The sequence below is a fragment of the Triticum urartu genome, chromosome 7A (genome assembly GCF_056163025.1).
Source record: "Triticum urartu cultivar PI428250 chromosome 7A, HENAU_Tu73, whole genome shotgun sequence".
Classification (NCBI taxonomy): domain Eukaryota; kingdom Viridiplantae; phylum Streptophyta; class Magnoliopsida; order Poales; family Poaceae; genus Triticum; species Triticum urartu.
In genome coordinates this window covers 745,800,445-745,826,724 of record NC_141879.1, presented here as the reverse complement: position 1 = coordinate 745,826,724, position 26,280 = coordinate 745,800,445, and the positions used below count along the sequence as shown (strand labels likewise).

Genomic DNA, 26,280 nt, shown 5'->3' with positions numbered 1-26,280 from the left:
AAGGTCATGCTGAAATTTTCCGTGAATTTTAGCATGACTTTGCTAAAAATAGGACATATGGGGTTCTTGCGACTAATGCATGGGCCGGGGTATCTTAGTACTTAATTAAGTAGGATCAATTGCCCCTTTATTCTTGCTACATTAAACCATAGGTGGCAATAGAGCCAAGTGATTAGGCCCAACTTAGAATTCTCCTTCCCTTTTCTTGATAGGGTATATATTATTAGAAGATACCCATATATATCAGCCAACCTAGCTAGGGTGCCTCGGCATCGATAAACCCTAAATGGTGAAAACTTAACTTAGCATTTAGGGTGCCTCGGCGTCGACAAACCCTAAATGATGAAACCTTGGCTTTTAGGGTGCCTCGGTGTCGCGATGAGAACCTAAATGATGTACGCTTAGGCTTTTAGGGTGCCTCGGCGTCGACAAACCCTAAATGATAAAAGCCTAGCTTTTAGGATGCCTCGGTGTCGACAAACCATAAATGATAAAAGCTTTGATTTTACGATGCCTCGGTGTCGACAAACCCTAAATGATGAGACCATGATCTTGGTCCTTGACAATAACCAACTTTTTGACCAAACTTTTTTCCTATTTAGAGCGAAACATGGCCCACAACGATGAGGCCGGCGGTTCGGGCGGCAAGCAATTCTGGGAGCTGTCCCAGGAGATGGAGGAAGAACCTCACCGCTATGAGGACGCCGCGGAAGACACCGATCCTGACTACACAACCCCTAGTGGCGTCGGGGATGACACCACTGAAGGTGCCGCCGAGGATGCCACCACTGATGATGGCGGCGCACGCACAGATGGCAGCCAACCAAAGAGGCAACGGAAGGACCGGCGCCCGAGCGTCCTCGGCACCGTCAAGGAGGAATTTACTGAAGTGAACTCTGACGGGCATCCGACGGCGCCCAAGGAAGTAGTCAAGGGGTACTCGGTTCAGCTCGGATGCATTCTCCGGAGCACCGTCTCGATCAACACCGAGAACCTAAGGCATAAGGACCGAGGGAATTTGCGCAGCCTCCTCTTCACGAAGCTGCACGAACGATACAAGTTCCCCGCTGACTTTGCAAACACACGCCTCTCAGGGAATAAGGTGAACTGTGCCGCCCTCACGTGGATGAGCACGACCCTGTCTACTTGGAGAAGCACGGTGAAGGTAATGATTGAAAAAGGTGATAGTTATGAGAAGATCAAGGCGAAATATCCTTTGATGAGCGAAGATGACTACAAGGAGTTCAAGATCAAGTGCGAGAGCAGCGCAACCTCCGAATCAAGTCAGTGGGGGAAAGAAATGCAGCAGTTGAACTTAGGGGTCCACCAACTCGGTCCCGGCGGTTACAGAGTGGCGGAGCCTATATGGGACAAGGAGGACGCGGAGCGTGCCAAGCAAGGCCTACCGCCCCTCTTCGAGAAATACAGTGACAAGCAGACCAGGAACTTTCTCAGGGCCCGGTACAAGGAGGACCCGGTAACAAAGGAGCTTACCACGGATCCGAAGACCAGGGCGCTTGAGCTTGTTTTGGTAAGGAATACACCCCCCGCGTAATTAGCTCCATATGGTTGCATTCTAATTAAACCCCAATATTTCTAAATGGTTCACGTTCCTTCCGCAGGACAATGAGAGAAGTAGCGCGGGGTCGTCTCAGAGCTCCCCTTTTGGCACCCCTTTAAATAGGGCGTTGAACGTAATGAAAAACAAGGATAAGCTCAGTAAGCCGACGTTAGCTGGTCGTGTGGCCGGCAAAGGCTTGTCCACAAAATGGTCATCATACTATACCGCTGGTGGGCGAAAGGAGAAAATGACCAGCTCGGAAAGCCAGTCGCGCGAGGTTGAAGCACTCAAGGCACAAGTGACGCGGATTCCAGAGATTGTCCAAGAGCAAGTGCAACAACAACTGGGAACGACGCTCAACGCCATGGTTCCTACATTGATTCATTGGCTGACGACGTGGATTGCGGGAGGCCAATAGGGGCCTCCCCCGGTTCCCAGCTTCACAGCCAGCAACTCGCACAACGCGCAGGCGGCGCCATTGGTGTCTCTGGCAGAGGCGGTATTCGTGTCTCCGGCGCCGGCACGGGCATTGGAGCTTAATGCACCCGGGTGTACGCCGGCCGGCACCTCGCTAGCAAGCGGCCCCTCCGTCAGTTGCACGCCTGCCGTTGGCGGTGCCTCGACATTAGCCGAGCTCGACGGCATCACGGTAACTAAGCCTCTCGGCCGATGACTTCATCTCCTTGCCTTTGACTGGGCATCCCTAACGCCCTACATGTTTTCGCAGGGCGCCGCCAACGTTCCTTGCACTCTCCTGCACTTCGTGGGCGGCGAGTTGGTCGATGTAGCCAAGGGCAGAATCGTTCAACCGAGCAACCCCGTGTTCCACGGTAATCCGATGCCACCCACAGTGTATAGGGTTGAACTGGTTCGGGTGCTGCCAGGCTGCGACGAGCTGTTACCTCCGATTCGACCCGTTGGGACCGGCGAAGAAGATGAGATGACCCTCAGCGCCTGCGTAAGCTGGCCCTTGCTTTGGCCGAAGAGCCAGATTTGTTTGGGGGCGGGGGACACCACCCCACAGACAAGACCGCCAGCCGTGCCGGCGCCAAGCCATGGCAAGAACGCCACAATGCTACCGGACATGCCGGACATCCCTATGGCACAGGATCCGGACATGCATATGGCACAGGATCCGGACGACGACGACAACGACGATGGTACATTTACCAACGTTGATAAGTACTTTGCCGAACATGGGTACGATGACGAGTTCTGCGGGCCACCTTCTCAAGAACCCAACCAAGACGACCGTGATCTAGCTGGTACGGCGGAGAAACCCAATTGCAACAAGCGTCGTCTGGCGTTCAGTTCTCAGGAGACGCCTCCAGCTGCCACCTTCACCGAGCCTCAGATAGCTGAGGTGCGAAATATTATCAGCCCCAACACGCTCAAGAAGGCGGTCTGTGAGCAGAACTCGGTCCCATTACAGCAGATCAACAAGAAGGGACGGAAACGAAAGACTAAAAAGGGCGCCGGTGCGAGCCAGCCGGCACCGAGTACGATACGTGCTCAGGACGTGCCACCTTCACCTAAGGATATCTCGAGGAGGGTGCATGTGGCGGGTAGGGCGATGCTACCGACAAATATGCTCAATGCTGCAACCGGTGCTATGCGGAGTCTGCATGACAGTGTTCTTTCTTTGGAGAAGCGGCGTCTCAGAGAGAATGATGTGGCATACCCGGTTTTCGTGGCCAAGTTGCCAGAGGGCAAGGGCTTTGTGGATGGCGCCATCGGGGGTACGATCGTCCTGCGGTTTGATGACATCTTTGCTATGTTTAACCTTCATCCGCTGCACTACATCTTCGTTCGGCTATTTTCGCTTGAGTATGGAGATGCGGATCATTAGAGACAAGACCCCGGACATCCTGATAGTCGACCCCTTCTACATGCGTGCCAAGCTCTTGGGCAGCATTGGGGACCACCAAGTCGCGAGTTCATACCTCGAAGGCGTCATTCTGGCAAACCCAGATAAGGATAACTTCCTCGTGCCTTACTTTCCCGAGTAAGTCATCCCCTAACCGCCCCGTAACATATGATTTCTTAGATTTTGATCGTTCTTTTTTTTTTCTAACATTCCGTGTTCTGTGTAGTGACACACATTGCACACTCATCCTCTTAAGCCCGAAATATTCCATGGCCACGTATTTCGACCCGAACCGTGACTCCAAGATAGACTACACAAATATCAAGAAAGTTCTTGATGATGTTCTCCCCGGCTACGCCAAATCTGGAGGCACCTTCACCAGGCCAGTTCGTAGGTACGGCAGGCACGTGTTCGCCCACAATACGACGTTCTCCTGCGTTAAGCAGCCGCCTGGCGGTCAGAAGGATGCCTACTACGCCCTCCATCACATGCGGGCGATCGTACGGGACCATCATCACCTTCTGCTATCAGATAATTTCAAAGATTGGGCCGCGAGCTTGTCGGCAATCCAGGACGCGGACATCAGACAAGAATTCTTTCGCATCTAGTCGGAGTTTGCGGAAATCATCCATCAAGATGTCCTTCATACCTCGTGGGCAGTTCTACCTCAGATATCAACCGTCCAACAGTGAGATAGACACAACGCTACAAATGCAGGCTGACAACGCCCGCGATTTCATGACCATCACGACAGACGGCGGCTTCATCCACGCTCCGGTCCCATGAGTCGAGTCAAAAGTAGTGATGCTATGTGTAGTTTTGAAACATTGACTGGCTCATGTTGTAATTAAACTTTAATGAATTCTATGTCTCTTTGGTTTGGACAGTCGTTCAACTTAGATGTAATCGATGCTATTTATTTGTAGGACCATGAATCGTGCTATTGATGTCTTGCTTTTCTCTTTCGATCCTTTTGTTGCATACTTATATATTGCTTATGTATTGTCTGTTGTTTGGCTTGTGCATAGAGATGCCGTCGCATGTCTTGTACAAGGGTAAGGTTTCCGGAGTCTACGACGACTAGGAGGAGTGTCGGAGACAGGTTCACCGTTTCAGCGGTAACAGTTACAAAGGGTACACCACTAGGGCGGAGGCAGAATCTAGATACGCGCGCTATCTAGCGGGAGAGAGGAGGGAGCGTTGGAGGAACCAGATGAAGACCAGTTTCATCGCGATGATGCTCATCGTGATAACCGCAGCTCTCTTCTATGTGATGGTAGTTTAGATGATCGATATCGACTTGTAATGTGAAGGCAAACTCGCTACTCGTGGTCTCGAGACTTGTAATGTTCTATGTTCGGTTTTTTGAATTCAGAGACTAATATGATGAATTGTATTCGGAGACTAATCTTCTATTGTATTCGATGAATCTGCTGTTGTTGTGTGGTGCTGTCTATATTCTGTCCAATAATATATTTTGTAACCTGTGCAAAAATCAGAAAAGTAAAAAAAAATCCGAATATTCATACTAATGGCGCATCACCTCACAGTGCGCCATTACTATGCCAAAGGATACTAATGGCGCATCACTACACAGTGCGCCATTAGTATATATGCCAAAGGATACTAATGGCGCATCACCCCACAGTGCGCCATTAGTATGCCAAAGCACATGGATAAATATGGCCCCCTGGGAGGCATACTAATGGCACATGTTGGTCTATACTAATGGTGCACGGCGTGGTGCGCCATTAGTATACCAGATACTAATGGTGCACCAGTGATGCGCCATTAGTATATAATACTAGTGGCGTGGTACTAGTGGCGCACCAGTAGTGCGCCATTAGTAGGCAAAACTGGTGCGCCACAAGTAGGCCTTTTCCTAGTAGTGTCGTGTCCAGCGTGGTCTTCGGTATTGTCGGCGTGGTCATCATCATCATTGCTCGTTGCATAGTAAGTGTTCGACGAAATGTATGAGCCCAAAAAAAATTTACTCCGCTAAATTTAGAGGATTGGCTAGAAATGATCAAAATTTAGAGGAGTAAAAGTACTCCAATGAGGGATACTCGGCCTTTTACTCCTCTAAATTTCAGGAGATTTTTCAGTGGGGTCGGCCGGTTCCTCCCCCTAACCCTAATCATAATCCTCCACGTCGATTTTATGTAAAACTTGTTGTAAATCGTACGTGAATCTATCATTGCTTGGGTATAGTACATTGCAAGGCGTCCCGCGCGAGGAGATTGCAAAGGAGAGAGGCGGGATAATCCAGCGAGACATGCCTTAGAATCAGACGGTTGGCAGGGCGTTTTGTTTTACATTACGGCTAAGCGACGATCATGTATGTATTGTGGGAAACTAACTCTAGACATATTTCCTTTACACGCACGAAGAACCATCATCCTTTACGTATTTATATTAAGCGCGGCGATATATTGCCGGCCGTAGCTAGCTCGACCGATCGATCTACGAGTTGCTTAACCCTAGCCGTATTGTTGAAATTAACCAGGTCGTCTGGTTCGGCTCGGGCTTGGAACCGACATCGTGTATGTATAGGATTAGTAGTAGCCTAGGTTAGCTATATATATACTTACACATATGCCCTGTAATCTCTGTATCGAACCCAGATCAAAAAGCAATAGATCAACAGGACCGACAAGGCCCTGTTTAGCCATATATATATCGCCTGCCTGTGTGTTCTCGTCGAGTTGTTTCGCTGGTTAGATCGCGATCTAGCCGGCGGCTCCTGGTTTAGTACGTGCATAAGCTAGCTCCAGAGGAATCAATCCAACAGCTGGGCTGCTTGGTTGCTTGCTGTATACGTGCATCTGACCATCGTTCTACGTCTACGTCTCCAACCGGTTAGCTCGGAAAGTGCTCGGCTCCATCAACGTCGAGGTCGAGCCTGTGCCAACACGCATTGCCAGGGAACAAATCATTGACGGCAATGGGGAAGAAGAAGGGCGGGTTGATGGCCGACATAGTAGAGGCCACCGTGTCAGACGCCACCAGGAAGAGCGAGGTGTTCTGCGTCACACACCACGTGGCCAACGGCGGGTGCCTCCAGGACTTCCTTACGGCGATGGGCGAGTGCCACCCCGAGCTGGGGGCCGGCGAGGACGTGGGGGCGTGCGTCGACGCCACGGCGGCGCTGCGCCACTGCTTCGCAGACAACCCGGCGATGTTCAAGCACATCTACCTCAAGCGCATGGACGAGGGCCTTGACGAGGACCGGAAGCCGTCCCCAGAGCAGGTGAAAGAGGAGAGTAAGATGTTTAGGTGGTGGTCTGGTATGAGGAGAATATGACTACCTACCTACTGAGTCCCTTGATCCTTCCAGTTAATTTGGCCACCTTAATTAGTTTCATTACATCGATCAGTGCATGCAATGGGTCGGATCTGGAACATTTGTTCTAGCTAGCTTTGTTTCACATTTTGGTGATAAAAGGATTGATCCCTGTATAATTAGGTTTTACTATTTCTCACGAGGAATAATTAACGAACATGTCCGTGCGTTGCAATGGGAGAAAAAAATCATACGCCACATGAACTATGATACACAAAACTAAGTAAATTGTCTTGTTAGTTCTCTTCTTAACATGAAGGATATTAAAAGTATAATAGATTGTAGACCATGTGGCCAATTAATCATCACATTTTCCCCGCATGTCTTCCCCGTATTGTTCCTCTACCAGAATCGCTATAGTTGAACAATCGTTGTCGACTGTCGTCCTCTAGTTTCTGTCGCTTCCTCAGATGAGTGGAGTGATGCCAATGAGCGAAAGGAGTTCAAAGCAGCTAGAATGAAGGTTACATCAGTTGGCTACAAAAAGTCCTACTATATCATGAGTTGAGTGAAGTCTGAAATAAACCTTGAACTCGTACGTCTCGTCGGAATCAAACCCTCACCTTTCAATCCCTGAAATCGACACCCTGTTCTCTTTGATCCCGATCAAACTCAACCCTAATACCAATGTACATCAGTTTGGTGCACCAGGAAAAAGCTAATCCTTACCAGGATAACTCTTTGCTCCCAATGACTATGTGGTCCCACTTGTCATATCTATCTTCCATAGCCCGTACTGGTTTTATTCCAGAAAAATACCCCTCGAAGTACTACCCTCTCCATGAATCCCGTCGCTTCTTGCCCTTGCCTCCATGAACCCTTCCCCATCTCCGACCAGCCCGTACTGGTTCACTCCACAAGCTGTACGCGGGTGCAGCCTCTGAACGCTTACATCGTGGCCTCGTGGTGGAGCGGGCTGTAGAGCTCGCCGGCGTGCTACGCCGCAGCCGACGAGGCACGGGGAAGTCAGCATGAGGCGCCGGGATAGCACGACGGTGAAGCTGCTGGTGACGCGGCCGATCCCGATGGCCGTGGAGATCACTGGCGCTAGCACCGTGTGTGCCTCGGCGAGGTTGCCGGCCGCGGAAGGCCACCTGGATAGCGTCGACGCAAGGGCAGTTGCCATGTAAAAAAAAACATGTTCACAAGAAAGAGTTGCCATATGCTCACAAGCACGCTAGGGCAGTTCCCATGTAAAAGAAAGAGTTGCCATCTGCTTACGTGCACGCTAGGGCAGTTGCCATGTACCATGCAAAAACACATGGCAACTCGGGTAAAAAAGAGTTGCCATCTGCTTACAAGTAAAACTAGGACAGTTGCCATGTATTATGCAGAACCACATGGCAACTGCCAGCTTTGGGTGTGGGCGAAGGGACAGGCGTGTGGGCGAAGTGATAAACGCCCACACACCAGTCTTCTCTGTGTGCGTGAAAACCGGATGAATGCCCACACACCAGCTTTGTCCTACATGGCACACAAAAACTGCTAAAACGCGTCAAGATTCGTGCAGAATTGATTGAACGAGGATCCATGCGTGTGGGCGAGTTGCCAGACGCCCGCACGTGTAGGCGTTAGTGTTTTCGTTAATTAAAACATCCACCACATTAAAGCAGTAATTTTCATTTGGTATAAATTATTACCTTTATATCATCTATAATCATTTGCCAACCATCCAGACCCATATGAACAAACTGAAACACTAAACAGTGCAACTACTGTAAATTTGTCGGGAATACAGTGTGGCATCTCCGAAGCTGCTAGTGCACCCGGGTCTGACAGACTGCTCACTCATCTAGCGAGGCTGATCCAACACATGCATATGCGCCATCTAGCACCTGGCCATGGAGAGCAACGTGCAGTGTACCTGTACCATCAATAGTTTCGTCCTCTGACCTAGGAGGCCGCGTCGTCGGGCATGGACCAGGATGATGACTGACCTGTACCTAACACCGTCACGCCGGAGTACATGAGCGGTTGCTGGCCGTCGGCATGCGGTGTGTCGAGTTCGTCAACCCGCTGGTGGACGCCGAGTACATGCCAGTGTGGTTGGCCATCGCCTAGCTACTTCATCATCGTGAGCGGCTTCGTCGACGACGACCGACAACCAGGTGTGTTGGCTAGGCTATGATCAGTACACCTGGTCTTCAAGAAGGCGGCCTCCTTAGGTGGAACAACGAACAAACAAGCGGGATGCATATATACTTGTGAGAAGGGCGAGTTGAAGATTGAGCCCCGGGGCTATGGAGAGGCCTCAGTTATCCGGCGTGGTTGAAGTAGCATGTGGCAGTGAGGGTCACCAGAAACCGCAGCGGAGGTTGGCGAAAAGCGGCAGCGCCGTCAGGGCCGGCCCTGTGTTTCGGGAGGCCCTAGGCGAACTCGACGATATGGGTCCCTATGTCTTATGTCCTAAGACCATATATGTATGCATGTGCGTTATATATATAACTTATTAAGAGTAACTTTCAATCACACATCTTTATTTTAAAATTTGACTATAATAATTCAATGATTCCATTAAAAACAATAGTAACCAAATTCGAAGTGACTCTATCAACAACAATGATACTAAAAAGATCGCAAAATGAAACCCTAGACATGTACCTAGAATGACAAAAAATTAATAGATTGGATTAGAAAATTTAAAATTTTGTGCATACTGAAATTGGAGGATGGATCATGGATGTATAGTTGAATACGTACATACTAAATAAAGAATAAATAAACTACTGAAGGTTTGGGGGTTGGACAAGAACCGAGAAAATTAACATGGATGGAAACGTTCAAACGTATTCACTTGTAGAATTTCAGCGATTGGAGACGGCCACGTTGTAGACTTCAAGACTTGCAGTCGGGTGTATATTTGTATAGGTATTGTCGTGGTGCCGCCTTGCCGGATGCCGGATGGCCGGGTTGCCGGACTGCCGCACGGGGGCGGCGCTCATAGCTCTAGCGGGCAGCGGCGGCCGAGGCGAGGGCGACGCGGCAAGGCGCCGAGCGAGGAGGCCGACGGGCGTCATGGGCCACGAAATACGAGCAGTCGTGTGCCTGGGAACTGGCATGTGTCACGGCGCCTGACCCTTCGTGTTTGCTAATCGATCAAGGGTCGCTAGCTTGACGCTTCGTGTTTGCTAATCGATCAAGGGTCGCTAGCTAGCTATCTGATGGGCCTCTTATTTCTTTTCTTTAATTCTTTTCATATTTTTTGCTGGGTTATAGTATATATAAATGCTCCATCATGGGCCCCTCCCTGGGCCCTGGGCCGTCGCCCCGTCACCCATACCCCAGGGCCGGCCCTGAGCGCCGTGTGATCTTGGCCACAAGTGTTGTGTCACCTGGCAGGATCCTGGCCTTTTCGTGGAACGAAGGAGAGCACATGACGATATATTTTAAAAAAACCTGATTACGTGTTTGGCCTGGACATGTATTGGTACAAAGAAAACATGATCGTATATACAACCAGTTAGCGATTTGGAGGCGTACCGGATGGAAGTAAAGGCGGAGTACTTTTTTTTTAGTTGGATTGGAGCTGGATTGGATATGAAAGCTTCCGTCCTTTATTATTAGGTAAAGATTCGATGCTAAGAAATCATACGATTGGAGACTACTGTGATTCATGTGAGTACAAAACTATAAATTTGCGTTATTGTGGGTCTTCTTGTAGCTTGGTTAGGTCTTGAACTGGTGCTTATAGTTGTGATGTTGGTTTTCCTTAATGAAAATCAGAAGGGAGAAGCACTTCTTTTGCTCAATAAAAAAAAACTTTGACCTAGGTAAAAAATGCACTTATATTACGTGACGGCGGGAGATATCTACCGGTACAAATCCGATACAAATAAGAGCAAGTATTTCTAATTCAAGCAAGAAACATTTACTCCGAATAATTAACTGCGTACTTGATCTAGGACGGTTCAGGCGACATCGACCTCCATGCTTAGCTGTCTTCACGCTGAGCTCCGGCAGCATGTACCACTTGGCTGTGACGGCACAACAGACTCAGCCGGTGTTGCCTCTGCAGAGCCACACACGAGCCCTGAACTGACGAATTTGTCAACAGTTTTCAGCAAAGATGTGCGGATCATGTATGCAGGGTCGGATTTCTTCATGTTAACACTCCCTGAATTGTACAAAGAAAAGAAACGCCAGCAGTTCTTAGCTCGATCGGTACTAAATATATTGATGGTTAATTTTGACGAGTTCAGCTCATCAAAGGGACTGCGGTCTGCAGAGAGTTTTAAACCCGCAAATGAGAGAAGACGCTCTGTTTCTGATGCTTGGCAAAACGTAAAGTTCTGTCATAGCTCGAGCTCCACAACACCTTCTATCTGAACCCTCAGTTTGCCTTGTGATATGTGCAGTTCAGGCCATGCATCTGTTCGCTGTTTTATCATTAGGAGGAGCTGTCCTGTCTACGTAAACAGTAACACAAAGCACGAGCACCTGCTGGAGCGGCTGGTCTGTTTGTCGTATGCTAGGTTCTGGCACTAGCCTGCCACAGCTGGTTGCTTTGCCCTGTTCGCCAGCGATTAAAAAAGGATGGAACGGTGCATCATTCCGCAGCTGACCCGGCAGACAGAAATAAAGAGACAAATCCTAGAGAAAAAGATTTAGTAAGTTTTTGAGTGATTGAGAGAAGCTGTGTGGGCATTCCACAAGAAAAAAAAATTGGATTGAAGAGAGACAACGTTGTGACGCTGAGAAAGAACTTTTGAAAATAAAATAATGTGAGAAAGAACACTTTTCTAAAAGAGAGATAGCGTTTGTGTTAGTGAGCTTTTTTTACATAAATGAGAGACACGATTTGTCAAGAGAAAAGTCTTTGCTCGGAAGTGAGCGAGAGACTGTATGCATTCATTTGCATGTAAAGAATCTTTGTGCATGAGAGAGAGGTGTTGTCAGAATTTCACGTGGGTGTAGTGTTGGACAGAGAGAAGCAGGGCCGGTCACAGGAATGAGAATCAAGCACTAATTTCACTGACACCGCTGCAGTTTTTTAACACTATGCACATATCCCTATGCAGTGGATGCCATACTGAACGGTCAAAATATATGGTACCGTGAAGCTCTAGCTACAAAAAACTGTACTCTTGGCAAAAGCTCTTCTGTTCTGCCATGTTTCAATATAGCAGTAGAATCAAAACTTTCCCGTCAATATAGTTGAAAGCATGAACTTTCAAGGCTCATCAGGCATATATAGGGGCAACGGAGAATTACTGGAAAGAGCAAACGAACGATGAGCAGGACCGACGTTTTAATTGCTCACTGAAAGGTTGGCCTGTGGCGCTTAATACAAACTTAATGATCAAATGAAGCGGACGACCTTAGTGACCAAATGGACATTCCATTGTTCTTCGTCTCTGCTAAGCTTGGCGCGCTCGCCGAATTCCGTACAATGAATTTAAACCTCCTCAGAAAAGGGCCGTATTCTTGATGTATTGATTTCCTGATGTATTTCTGCTGATCCCTCTGTATTGCTGCTGATTTCCTGATGTATTTGTGCTGACCCCTTTATATTTCTCAGCAAATTATATGGCTCTTCATTCAGGACATGATTGATTACGGGAATTCTTATATTCATCTTGCTGCTGCTAACACCATCGCCATGATGCCATGATACAGGTACTTCAGTTCTTACTTTCTGTCGTGCCCTCCATTCTGAACTACGTACTGTATTATGCTAACAGGAATATCGAATGTCCCCTTTTGCATTTTTGGAATCAAATGTACCCAGCTGTCATCTTACCGAGTTAATAGATCATCTGTTTTTGCCGTATTTGCTTCAGAATAGATGAAGGCAATTTTCCCAATTGTGTTATAGGTCCTCTGCACAATAAATTCAGTCATATGAGTATCTTTTCTTGCTGCACCATGTCTGTTGTTCTTTCATAGTTTCAGTGTGTTTGTGTGTTCTAGCACCGTAGATCAAGATGGCAACGGGCCCCGAAACCCGCGTCCCCGCGGGTTTTTACCCTATTAGGGGACGGGGATGGGCGTCTTTTCATCCTCGCGGGGCTGTTGTTGGACACATTATACAACCCGACACGTTTCGTGGGTTTGCACCCGTTTCGGTAGTCCCCGAACCCGAAACCCGGCAAACCCGGCAAAATACATATTTTACCAACCAGTGCTCCTGCGCGGCCCAACCCAAAACTACCGAGCCCCCCACCCCCTAGTATCGAAGGCCAAACAGCCAGTATCGCCCGCTCCTTTCCCCCTCGCTCGAGCCCTCGTCTCTCTCCCACATAATACCTAACCCTAAACCTAGGCCTCCAGGCGCCGCCTGGTTCGATCCCATCTCGCAAGATCCGCCGACCACGATCTGCGCCAGTGAGCCTCCTCCCTCCACGTCTTCTCCCCTGCCGCCGGTCTAATCTGGAGAAAAGGCGTCGCCACCGGTGACGAACTCAATGGTGGCCTCTTCACGTCCCAAGTTGGGTTGTTTTTTGTTGAAATTTGCTCTAGTTATGCTGCTGAAATGTGCTTATTTTGTTGTTGAAATGTTATTCTTTGTCGCCACTATATTTGTTTAAATATTTTGATTTTCTCGTGGGTTCCCCGCGGGTTCCCCGAAACCCGATGGGTTTAGGGGACGGGCGGAAAACTAGCCCCGCGCACGGTGATGGGGACGGGGACGGGTTTGCGATTTTCTCATAGGGATGGGTTTGGGAAGGCAAAACCCGATGGGTTTCGTCCCCGTTGCCATCTGGAACCGTAGATAGTTCAATATGTTTGTTCTTTCTCTCTTGCAGAGTTCTCGTGTCTCCTTTCTAAAGAGTGTTTACTATCAGAATAACTGCCGCTGCTGACGGGGGCCGTCGGCGTAGTTGGGCCGTCAACATATCTTCCACTATGCCGAGGGGGGCCGTCGGCATATAGCAGCCGTCGGCACATAGGGTGGGCCCGACGACCCGGGACCGGACCGCCATGCCGTCGTCATATGTATTATATGTTTTTTTTTCTCATTTCATATTTTTTAATCTTTAGATTTGATTTATTTAAATCTAATTTATATAAACTTAAACATACACAAATTATATATGGATTTGGGGCAGAATTTTCCATAGATTATGAATATCTGGCTTATTTTTACTTTTCAGTATGATAAAATGTAACCTCATGTACTTTCGCATATTGGTCCTTGTACTTAGTAAAAATCACAAGTAACTGATACTTCACTGGATTTGAACAACTTTTAAATGTTTTTCTTATCATAATCTCGCACTGGGTCCTCTTGCATGTGTGAAAGTGACGTGGCATGCGTAGACGACCGTCTTGTGGCTCCGGGGTGTGGCCCCCCTGCATAACTATGCCGACGGCTAGCCGACGGCCTAACCGTCGGCATAGTATGCCCATGTTACCAACAGCCGACACGTGGCATCACCTGGGCAGCCGTGGAGAGGAGCCACGCCGACGGTTAGGCCGTCGTCATAGTTTTGGGACTATGCCGATGGTTAGGCCGTCGGCATAGTTTTGGGACTATGCCGACGGCCTAACTGTCGGCGTAGCTGCCATGTGTTGGCGTATGGTTGGCACAGGTTTAACGGCCGGGCCGTCGACGGCCGCCAGGTGTAGTACTTTGCCAACGGTGGTATGAACACGGTCGGCTCTACGTTGCACGGATACTTGGATACGTATCAGATACGCGATACGGGGATACGCCCGATACGTCAGTTTTCTAAAAACTAGGATACGGGGATACGTTTGTATATACATATTAATTATTAAAGATATAAAAAATAATGAGTTTTTGGTAGGAAACATACTGTTCTATTAAAAATTTGAAGTCTTCATAATTTTTTAACAAATACTGCATTTCTTCGGATGGACGATGTCAATGATTCGACATAATAATCGCTTAACAAATAAGGTAATCACATTCACAATCCGCACATCAAATTCACACGCACATAGTCGCATAGATAGATAAATATCATAATTTAGGTTCAGGTTCTCACAAAATAAAACGAAGTTCACATCACGACCAGCTCACAAATCAATAAGGCTCTCTCATCCACCTCACTAATCCACATCCAATGCTTCAATTTCATTCAGTAAGTCCTCCAGTTCAGGCTCATCTAGTGATAGTTCAGCTTGCTCCAGGAAGTCAGCACCACCAACGAACAGCTCATATCTATCTCCTCCAATGTCCCAAAATCTGGATGGGCCAGATATATACTCTGGTGATTTCCTTGAAATAAGGCGCAAGTTTTGATGCACAAAAACTAAATCTTCAACACGTGCAGGGTTGAGCCTACAGGAAAAGAAAAGATAGTCAATTCTCATTGAAGTTTTGCTAAAATCGATGAGCGTTGCATTGAAAAAGAAATAGGAGTAGAAGAGTATAAAACCTGTTCCTCAATGTATTGTGTATCATGCCATATGTACTCCAATTCCTTTCAGAACAAGAAGAGGAGGTTGGTTGCCCAAGTAATTTCAGAGCAATGGTCCTCAAAGCCGGGGCAGAATTTCCATGAATCCCCCACCACTGCTTCGGCTCTAGCAAAGATCTATCTTCAATGGAGTCGAAACCATTAAATCCAGGACCCATAAGACTGAAGTTGGCAAACTGCTGTTTCAGTTCGTTCATTTCTGGGCCCCCATGAGGATAGAATCTTCTAAAGCATGCATTTCTTTCATCTGAAATCTCTTGATCCATGTGTGGAGCTTGACGGCCTGGAACTTCACTAATCCAGGCTTGAGTGTAGTACCTTAGGAGAAAACAACAACCAGATTAGAAAACGCAACAATCAGCAAGCAATTCAATTAACTTACTTGGGATTGAGCGAGTGAGCCAAGCAATGCAGCGGAGTGCTACTCTTTGTCCAGCGAAAAATTAAGACATCATTGACCGCAGAGAAGAATGGGGATTCTTCATGGGGTTCTAGACCTTCTTTCCTGTATATTACTTCCTTCACCTTCTCAATCATCATATCCCACATCTCATAGGTCAGATGAAGGCAGGGTTTATCTGTATCAGCTGCTCTAATCATAGAATATATTGGCTCTGCAAATTCAATGAAGTACTCAACCTTATTCCACCAATCATCATCCAGTATTTTTTCTTTCACAAATCGTGCTCCCTCTACATTGTCATTTCTGTAGTCATTCCACTTTGGCCCCACCACCATCATTGTTAGAGCTTGCCTTATTTGTACCAGTCTCTTCAACATCACAACTTGAGAAGCAAATCTAGTATCAGCCACAGCAAGCAATTTCAGTTTACTACTAGCATTGAACATAGACAACCTCATGGAATGACTCATAATGAAATGTTTTATGCGAAAGCCATCTGCTGCAATCTCACTAATCCAATTGCAATGATCATAAAGAGGGTCATCCTGGCTAGTAGCTGAACCTATGCTCTTCAAGGCAAGATTTAAAGTGTGCACAACACATGGAGTCCAGAAAATGTGATTATACCTTTCTTGCACCAACAGACCTGCGCCCCTGCAGTTTGATGCATTATCTGTTATCACCTGCACAACATTTGTTGGTCCAACAGCCTCAATAATTTCACAAAGCCTGTCCCTGATGTACTCCTTTGACTTCACCTCTCCCTCGGTGTTAATTGACCTTAGAAACATGGGCCCATCTTCTGTTATAGCCATGAAATTAAGTACTGGACGCCTTTGAGGATCAGACCATCCATCTCTGAAACAATAGTCACACCTTTGCTGCTCCATGTTGATTTGATGGGCATCAACATTCTATCAACATGTGTCCTCTCTTGCACCAGAAGAGTGGTCCTGAGCTTATCATAACTTGGAGGGGCATAGCCAGCCAATGAATTGGCATGGCCAGCAGCAAAGATGAAAGCTGCCCTGAACCAAGGATTACGTGCAACATTGAATGGGATCCCTGCTGTGTAAAACATCCTTGCGATCAATGCATCAAGGTGGTTGCGAGCTTCCATGTCAAAGCATGCCTCAATTGGATTACCCCCCCTTTTCTTTCTTGCATTTGCTCCAAATCCATCAGTTGGCAGTGGGATTTCTCTAGGTTTATTGCTCTCAATCAGTGCATCGGCTCTCTCTTGCTCACCTTTCAACTGAACAAGAACATCGACAGTGACCTTTTGACATGAACTCACACCCATGTTAGGAATCTTCAAAAGGTGTGCCTTTACTCTTGAGTAGCTACCATTGATAACATACTCACAAATCCTACACATGGATCTCTTGTTGCCTCCTTTCCCTTTCCCAGTATTTTCCAACGTCTGGACGTACCTCCACAAAGGCTTCTTCTCATTATCATCTTCCGGAATCACACGAGCAGCAGCCAATACATGGACTGCATCCATGCTACCTCCACTGCCTGCTTCAGTTCTAACTGAAGAAGACCTACTAGACATGGTCGGTCTGCATGGTAAAAGAAGGAGATTAGGAAAACAAATTAGACTATCTGATCTAATCTTAAAACCTAAACCTAAAACACCTACGTACAGAATTCAGAGAAGCAGATGGAGAAGAGAGATCAGAGAAAGAGAGGGAGATGAGAACATACCTCCTGCAGGGGAGACACGGATGTCTTCTGCCGGCGACGAGCCGGCGACCGATCAGCGTCGATTGGATTGGAGTTCAGAAGTGAGAAGGAGAGAAGAACATGTGGGGGAGGAGAGGACTGGAGCTGAGAATTTATGGAGAGTTGGAGACCTGCAGGCTGCGACTGCTCGCCTGCTCCAAGGAGTCGAGGGGACGAGCTGGGAATTGATGACGTGCGGCGGCACCAGGAGGGGATCGAGGAGTTTTCGGTTTTTCACGTCGAACGAAGGGTTGCCGTATCCAAAACGTATCCCAGAGGTATCCCAGACGTATCAAACACTATTTTCTTTATTTTAAATCAATAAATCACAGGATACTTACGGGATACGTATCGGGCAGTATCGGGGCAGTATCCGAGTATCGGGGCAGTATCCGGCTGGATACGCGCACTTTCTGAAGTATCCGTGCAACGTAGGCTAGCTATGCCCACGGTTTTCGTATGCCGACGGCCGCCCTGGGATACGCCGACGTACGAGTTGCCGACGGGGCTATGCCGACGGCCCACGGCCCTGGGCCGTCGGCAACGTATCTTATTCTGGTAGTGATGAGTTTCGGATGAACAAGCTAACATATATAGGAAAGTGATCGCTCTATTGGAAATTGTCGTGCTGTTATTATGTGCTGTCACTACCTGTGTGCTTCCTCCTCCATCTACTGTATATGATGGCTGTCAATTAGTTATTTGACATCTCTGTCATCTCCCTATGGATGTCTGAAAGTGATTCCTAGATGGTGGCTCTGTTTAGTCGCGTCACAGCTGGATCGGCTAGATGAAAAATCATATGGCGCTTCTGTACTAATTAAACCCTGTCTGAATTGAATTGGATGCAGACAATTTTTAGTTACCTAACGTACCCCTGCTTATGTGTCTAATTTTCCTTGCTTTGCTTTTCCTTTCGTGGTGTGAATGCAGGTTTTTAGATTGCGACAATGACTACTCTGTCAATTGATTATTCAAAAAGAATTAGCTGGGCTTGCATACATGAAAACATGTGCTTTTAAATGTTGGTCTCGAGGTAGCTCGGATGTTTGCTGCCGTCATCCGATCCTCCCCATCAGTTTGTACTTTCTCATCCCATTTACATATTTTGGGCGTTCAATTTTTCAACAAATTCAATCATAAGTTAAATGCCGAATCACAATCTGAAAATAGACAAACACCTGAACCTGCAGGTGTTTGTCTATTTTTCACCCCCCTTAGGTACTCTGGGTTTCCCAAACAAGTGAAATAAGCGTCTGAATTACTATTTGCACAATCGGATCGGACGTCTTGGCCACATGAGCTAACATTCTTGTGGTCTAGACTTTTCAATCCTAGGCATGGACTGGCTCTCTCATTTCTAAAGAGACGGCTGGTTTGGGTGGTGTACACTTGCACATGTGTTTGCCAGATGAAAACGGTAATCTTTTTCTAGATTGTGTGAGTGGTCAGTTGTGATAACGGACAGCCACAGCCACACACATATTCATCAGTCATCACCAACAGACTAGTAGTCACTTTGCTGTGAGGCTAAGAACTACGATGCCCAAGAGATTATTCGTGTGCTTTGCAGCACTCTCTATCATCTATGTGAACTCTAGCCCTGCTGGTAAATGCTCTGCAGCTTGCCGTTTTCTTACCCAGCAATGCTTCAATGGCGCCGTTGCAGAAGCTCTTCTATATCTCACTTCTCGTGCTAGTATGTGCAGCCAAGGCAACCAACCCAGAAGCAGAAGCACTTCTCCGATGGAAGTCCAGTTTGGTTGGCGCCAACTCGTTGTCCTCATGGTCGACTGCGAATTCCACTTGCTCTTGGTTTGGCGTCACCTGTGACGCCGCCGGGCATGTTACGGAGCTCAGCCTTCCCAACGCTGGACTCAACGGTACGCTCGATTACTTGTATTCGACAGCGTTCTTGAACCTCACCAAGATCAAACTCAACAACAACAGCCTTGCTGGCGCCATCCCGGCAAACATGTCCAAGTTTCTCACGCTCACTTATCTGGACTTGAGCAACAACAATCTTGCTGGTGCCATCCCCTACCAACTCAGCAACCTACCAATGATTGTCAAGTTTAATCTGGGAAATAACCACTTGACTAGTCCAGACTATGGCAAGTTCTCACCTATGTCCAGTTTGAAGATGTTATCTCTAGCTAATAATGATCTCAATGGTACCTTCCCACAATTCCTCCTCAACACCACCAATCTGAGGATGAGATCGCTCAATTTATCGGGTAACACCTTCTCAGGGCTATTACCAGATTCACTGCCGGATATGGTCCCAAGGTTGAGGCATCTAAGTCTGTCTGTTAATGGATTCTATGGATCCATACCTCGCTCATTCTCAAGGCTCCAAAACCTCGAGGCACTATATCTCGGGAGAAATAATCTGACAGGAGGAATCCCAGAGGAGTTGGGGAAGATATCTGGGTTGCGGAATCTTGTACTGTACAGCAATCCACTTGGCGGGTCGATCCCAGCCTCACTCGGTCAGCTTCAGTCGCTACAATTGCTCTACAAAAAAAACGCTAGTCTGGTTTCTACTCTTCCACCAGAGCTGGGGAACCTTACTAGTCTTAAGTACATGATCCTATCATGGAACCAGTTATATGGAAGTTTGCCACCATCTTTTGCCAGGATACAAACATTGGTACATTTTAACATGGCAGGAAATAATATCAATGGTAGCACCCGGACAGAGATGTTTACAAACTGGACCAAGCTTGAGAGTTTAGATGTATCCGGAAACTTGCTAACTGGAAGCATCCCGGTGGAGATAGGGAGCATGCGAAACTTGCAAGCATTGTTCTTGTCCGAAAATCACCTTACTGGAAATATGCCATCAGATATTGGTAATGCAACATCTTTGACAAGTATTGGCGTCGAATCCAACCATCTAGAGGGTGAGATTCCTGAAACTATCTCCTTGTTGGTAAATCTTGTTGCTCTCGACTTGTCGTGGAACAAGTTTACGGGTACCATTCCTAATCGTGACAGCAGACAGTTGCCAGTTGTCAAGGTGGCCAACAGTACAGACAATAGCAGCTTCTCGGGAGAATCATGGTCTGCCTTTTGTCGATTAACACTTCTGCAGCACTTGGATCTATCAAACAATGAGTTGTTTGGAGGTTTTCCTGGTTGCTTATGGAATTTGGAAAATTTACAATCCTTGGATTTGTCGGGCAATTCTTTTGCTGGGGAAGTTCCAAGCTCAACTTTCTACAACTCTTCAGTAAGGTCACTGCACTTGTCAAGCAACAACTTCACAGGTTGCTTTTCTGTGGTGTTGAAGAACTCAAAAAGCCTTGTTGTTTTGGATATCGGGAACAATAAGATTTCTGGTGTAATTCCTTCGTGGATAGGGGAAAACAATCCTTCATTGAGGATTCTCAGCCTGCGAACAAACGTGTTCCACGGAAGTATTCCTTGGCAGCTATCACAACTCCCCCATCTCCAGCTGCTAGATCTTGCTGAAAATAATTTTGTAGGCTCCATACCAAGAAGTTTCGTCAACTTCTCCTCAATGAGGCAGACATTTGTGATGCAACCGGCTGTAACAACCGACATGGTACTTATCACGGGTAATTTAATTGTTTCTTACAATGGCAGCATGGACATACTTTGGAAGGGACGGGAGTACACCTTCGTGGGAAAACATGCATTTGTGACTGGTATTGATCTCTCTGGTAATTCTCTATCTGGTGAGATCCCTTCAGAGCTGACAAGTCTCAGAGGCATGCGGTTACTAAATATTTCAAGAAATAATCTGTCTGGTAGTATCCCCAAGGATATTGGCAATCTAAAGCTATTAGAGTCCCTTGACCTCTCCTGGAACAAACTATCAGGTCATATTCCGCCTAGTGTTTCAACCTGATGTCCCTCAGCAACCTCAATCTCTCCAATAACCTTCTGTCTGGAGAGATACCTACAGGCAGTCAGCTTCAAACACTCGATGACCCATCAATCTATGACAATAATCTGGGACTCTGTGGTCCCCCCTTAAGACCATGCACAAATAATTCGAGTAGTACAACACCAATGGATGGGGCAGAGGAACATCACCATGAACTCGAAACACTATGGCTGTACTACTCGGTGATTGTTGGAATTGTCTTTGGTTTTTGGGTGTGGTTTGGAGCATTATTTTTCTGCAAGATCTGGCGGGTTGCTTTCTTCAGTTGTGTCGAGGCCATGCAGCATAATATTGTGCACAAGATGAAGCGTACGTGATTGTATTTATGATGCTTCCTACTGTATGCACAATTTGGCAGAAGAGGCCGCTCTATCTGCATTCCGCATTGTATAATGTATTTTTCATTACCCCGCAGCTGCAGCTGCAGCTGTTTGTTTTGTTTCACCAATAAGCTGCAAATTTATGTGCCTTTTGTGGGCAAAATTGGCTTGTAGTTGTTGTATTATGTGACCAATGTCGTACAGGATTGTATTAGGTTTTATTGTCTGAATTTTGGGCTTTCCTACAGTACTGTTCCACCGGATATTTAGCAAGACGTGTAGTTTTTGATAAATTCTTTTGAGTGACATCCACTCAATCTCCATAGTAATTTGGACGCGTCTAGCGGGCAAACAGCTGCCCGTTAGCGCCGTGTGGCGGCTGGCTATTTTAAGAATATTTTTGTCTCCCTTCATAATTAATCATCCTAATTAAGAAAGCTTTTCATCTGGTCTTTAAATGTCTGCACAGCCATCCTTTCGGTGCATGCGTTTTATTCTTTGGTGTATTTAATTCGTGATTTCAAAAACTAAAAAAAGCATAACTTTTAATCCGCGTGTCGGAATTAAGATCCGTTTTCACCGTTGGAATCCTCGCGACGTGCTCTTCGAAACTAGATCCCGCATGGGGATGTTTCGACGAACTAGTCTTCCTGCCAACTAAACATCAATGTGTGTGCAACTAGACTATATTGCCGCGCCAACTGAGCATATGTGTGTGCAACGAGTGTCCTGCCAACTAAACATCAATGTGTGTGCAACTAGACTAGACTGCCGCGTCAACTGAGCATATATGTGTGTGCCAAAAAGTCTTGCAACCTAAACATCAACGTGTGTGTAACTAGACTACATTGCCGCGTCAACTGAGCATATGTGTGTGTAACTAGTGTCCTGCCAACTAAACATCAATATGTGTACAACTAGACTAAATTACAAGCCAACTGAGTATCTGTGTGTGCAACTAGTCTTCCTGCCAACTAAACATTAATGTGTGTGCAACTAGACTACATTACAAGCCAACTAAATATCAATATGTGTGCAACTAGACTACATTATAAGGCAACTAAACATCAATGTATGTCCAACTAGACTACATTATAATTTACAAGAGGAGGTTGCACATCGAGTTTCGTCGAGGCAATAGACTAGTTGCACATCAAAGTTGTCGTGGTTGCTAGATTGCAACCTTATACGAAGGTGCAGCTCCACACATCAGTTTTGAAACAAAGTTGCACGATTTAGTAATAAAGTTGCACAATACAGTAATAGAGTTGCACAATATAGCATCAAAGTTGGTATCAAAAAAATTTCGTCAAAACATTCTCATGCGGGATCTAGTTTCAAAGATCTCGTCGCGAGGATTCCAATAGTGAGAACGGATCTAAATTCCGAAGCACGGTTTAAAAGATATGGCTTTTTAAAAATTTAAAAACCCGAATAAATGGACATGCGCATCCATGGAATAATGCGGTGCCTTACCCATGTGATCATCCTAGTAGTACATGCCATGTCACGGATAAAGACAAAATTTAGACCACAAAACTATATGCATGCGTGTGTAAGACCGGCCACTCGTTTCCTCTAATTAGTGCGTATGCACTTTTTAGAATTTAGGTAGTAATTTTTGTGTTTTTCCCTGGTGCAACCAAACAACAACAATTATAGTATGGTGTGTTTCTGCTTGCTGTAGGCTTCGAGATGTCAAAACATCATATTTGTATTTTTTTTCATGTTCCAGTGTTTGTTGAATCGTGCGAACCAAAAAGGCCCTTGCACGAAATATACTATATGAGAAAAGTCAAGATCGAATGTTTTGAACTCTAATGAGAAAATGTACATCGATAAGAAAATACCTCTGGGAGGATTAAGGTTGCATTTAAGTAGAGACTAGAGTATTAGATCAACCCAATTGACAAGACTTTTTATGTGGACGAGTATAACAAAAACCAACCAGACAGGACAATGGTTACCATTTGAAGTCTTTTTTCCCCACTACATCAATTATGATGAAAGACTAAAATGATCTGCCAGTAGCATATGTATGATCGTTGCAGGTACCACCCATGGAAGCAGCCGATCAAGCTGCTACCAGGAGCACCTGGCAGGGGAGGTGACAGCTTGTCAACCTAACGCCGTATGGATCCGGAGTCGAGGTCGAGGGAACATTCAGACTTAGTCTAGATCTGCCCAGGGACTTCCGTTAATTTCCTAATCTTGATTTTATTGTTAATGTTTGTACCTCAACAGAAGTCCGCTAAGATCGATCACTGTCATTTACTGTATCACCCAAACCTAGAAGGACTTAGGACCTGATGACGTACAGAACTAGTTGAAAACTCTGTCTAGGTTAGCTGCTAATCATGGTCGCTGATTGAAACTATTGCAGAGCTTGTTAGGTAATCCAAACAAAACCTAGTTTAGTTTTGGTGGTTTTACTAGGAAGTGGTCACGTATGTGGTGCTAGTTGTGTTCGAGTCAGTTTAGGATTAGTAAAAGATGATCGGTGTTGCCGTGTAATTAGGATTAGGTAAGTCCAAGTTTGGTACTAGTCCTATACGTGTGCCTGAGTAGTAGTACGTCTATAGTTCTTCGTGTTGTGTCCGGCTGCGAGTTGCCTTGCAAACCGAGACAGGTTTATAATTAGAGTCTGGGTCGGTGGCGTGAGTCAGGTCCTGCACCTATATATACAATATACAGAGGCAGGGCGTGCGAGTTTTATACCAGAGAGAACACCAGAAAACCGAGAAAAGAGGAGAAAAGCAATAAAGAGGAATTTAGAGGGTACGAGACGTACCCTTGGCTATCAGTTTTATGTGTGTGCGTGTTCATCGTAATTTGATGTGATCAATCTTGTGGGCGAATTTCCAAAAGAGCTGCTGCTGACCAAGAAAAAGAAACCCCACGGCCATCATCACAAAATTTGAATATCCTGCCTTTTACTGTGTTGTGAGGTTGAAAAATTCAATCTTATGTGGATGGTCTCTTCTGATAGCACAAGTTTACGAGACGGACTATGCATCTTTACGTAGGACCGTTTTCAACCTGCGGACAAAAGATGTCCTGTTTCAGATTTTCAGGCTGTATAGCGAAGCCCTTCCTCTTCTGCCGGTGCTTTGTGTACTGTCGGGTGGAGAAGAGGAATCTGGTAATATTTCGCTGCTACTCCACATTTAGGGAGCTGCCCTTGCTGTACAAGGACATTTCAGTACTGCAACCCATGCCATCTCCTCTCTATTTTAGAGAACTCAGGCCGTAGTAGCTCTGCAAACTGCTCATTGGAAGCGATGACTGCTGCTGTCTAGACTTATCGGAATCTAGTGAATCCGCGATATCCCTATTTTGCGGATGGTTCAGAGCCCATGCTCTGAAAAAAAGGAACAGCGAATAAACTTAGAGAGCGTGCTTAAGTTCAGTTACCGTAATTAGAATTCTCTCGTATGAAAAAACAAAGACTACCATAAATCCATAATTTATGTTTGAATTACACCGGCTTAATGATAAAACATCAGTGGAACTTTTTTAATTCTTTTTTAGAAAAAGAGGTTAAACCCGGGCCTCTGTATTAATCGATGCATACCAAACCACCCGCATCAATCTTTATTAATTTTCAACAAAGATCTAACAAGAACATATATCAAACCAACCGAAGCCACCACTCACACCTACAAACTCGATAATGTGGAGTGCTCTCACTCCTCATATCTAAAACCGGTGTCGTCGCCGATCCATCAACATAACGTATTGGATACAGCCGCCGGTGCAGCAGACCTAAAGCGTACACCACATGCACACGTTTTAGAAACCGCCATCATCATCGAACCGCTGACCCATCTTCAGGAGAGAGATCCGCAGCATCCTTGCCAGTCCGGCCTTCCGTCGACGCCACCACCGCGCCCAATGGCGCAACCGCCCTGCGCTCGTCCATCCAGACGCAAAGACGCTAGAAGATCTGTCGTGCGTAGCACCTGCCGACCAGACATGACACAACGTAGCACCTGTCGGCCATGCATGACTTGACATCTCCACCGAAGCTTCGTGCAAGACGAAGCCGCTCCACCTCCTCTCTCTAGCTTCCAGCGCTGCTCCACAAACGATGCTCCCAAGAGAGAACGACACCACAGTACCACCATCATCTGATCTGGAACACCAGATCCTATGGTTTCCCTCGAAGCAGCACGAGTGGGTCGACACTAGTTACACGACGATGGCTTCAACAAGGTAACGGCACAGAACGCCGCCATCGGCTCGGTTTTCACTGTCAACTCTGTCTCCCCGACTCGCAGCCGGGACTAGATGACGCATCTCGAGATCCGACCACCTAGCCTCAGGCCGACCACCTTCGACGGAGGAGATGGCCACCACCGCCATAATCTTTTTTTGAAAGATCTAGCAAAATGCTGGCTTGATTCGATTTAGCAGGAAGCAGCGGAAGAACAACATGATGAAGATCCGAAGATCAAAAGAAAAAGAAATGACAGCTCTATTAGCTGCCGAGCTACCCACCACAGACAACACGACTACAAAACAAAAAAGGGTCTGTCCTACGCTAAGCATCACCGCCGCGTCTCTTGACCAACGCCGGTATCCTCCAAAGACAACAGCAGCTCTAACTGAGACTTTCTTTGTCAACGCACCATCCACCCTTGAAGCAGAGTGCAGGCATATGGCGGAACTCGGTCGGTCCCAGGAAAACCTTCGTCTTGGACTTATCAGCGATGGTGTACATTGCGACTGGAGCTTCACCAAAAACAGCGACGA

General features: G+C 46.6%; 1 protein-coding gene and 2 pseudogenes across 1 annotated transcript; 2 read left to right on the top strand and 1 right to left on the bottom strand.

Annotated features, from left to right (window-relative positions):
- Nucleotides 1-610: 610 nt before the first annotated feature.
- LOC147962690 (uncharacterized) lies at nt 611-5,712 on the top strand. Its single transcript, XM_087534272.1, has 2 exons — nt 611-1,308; nt 5,640-5,712. The coding sequence occupies exons 1-2, from the start codon at nt 611-613 to the stop codon at nt 5,710-5,712; spliced, it is 771 nt and encodes a 256-aa protein (XP_087390398.1).
- Nucleotides 5,713-14,664: 8,952 nt separating this feature from the next.
- LOC147962689 (uncharacterized) lies at nt 14,665-17,828 on the bottom strand (annotated as a pseudogene).
- Nucleotides 17,829-18,906: 1,078 nt separating this feature from the next.
- Nucleotides 18,907-21,798, top strand: LOC147962688 (uncharacterized; annotated as a pseudogene).
- The last annotated feature ends 4,482 nt before the right edge of the window (nt 21,799-26,280 follow it).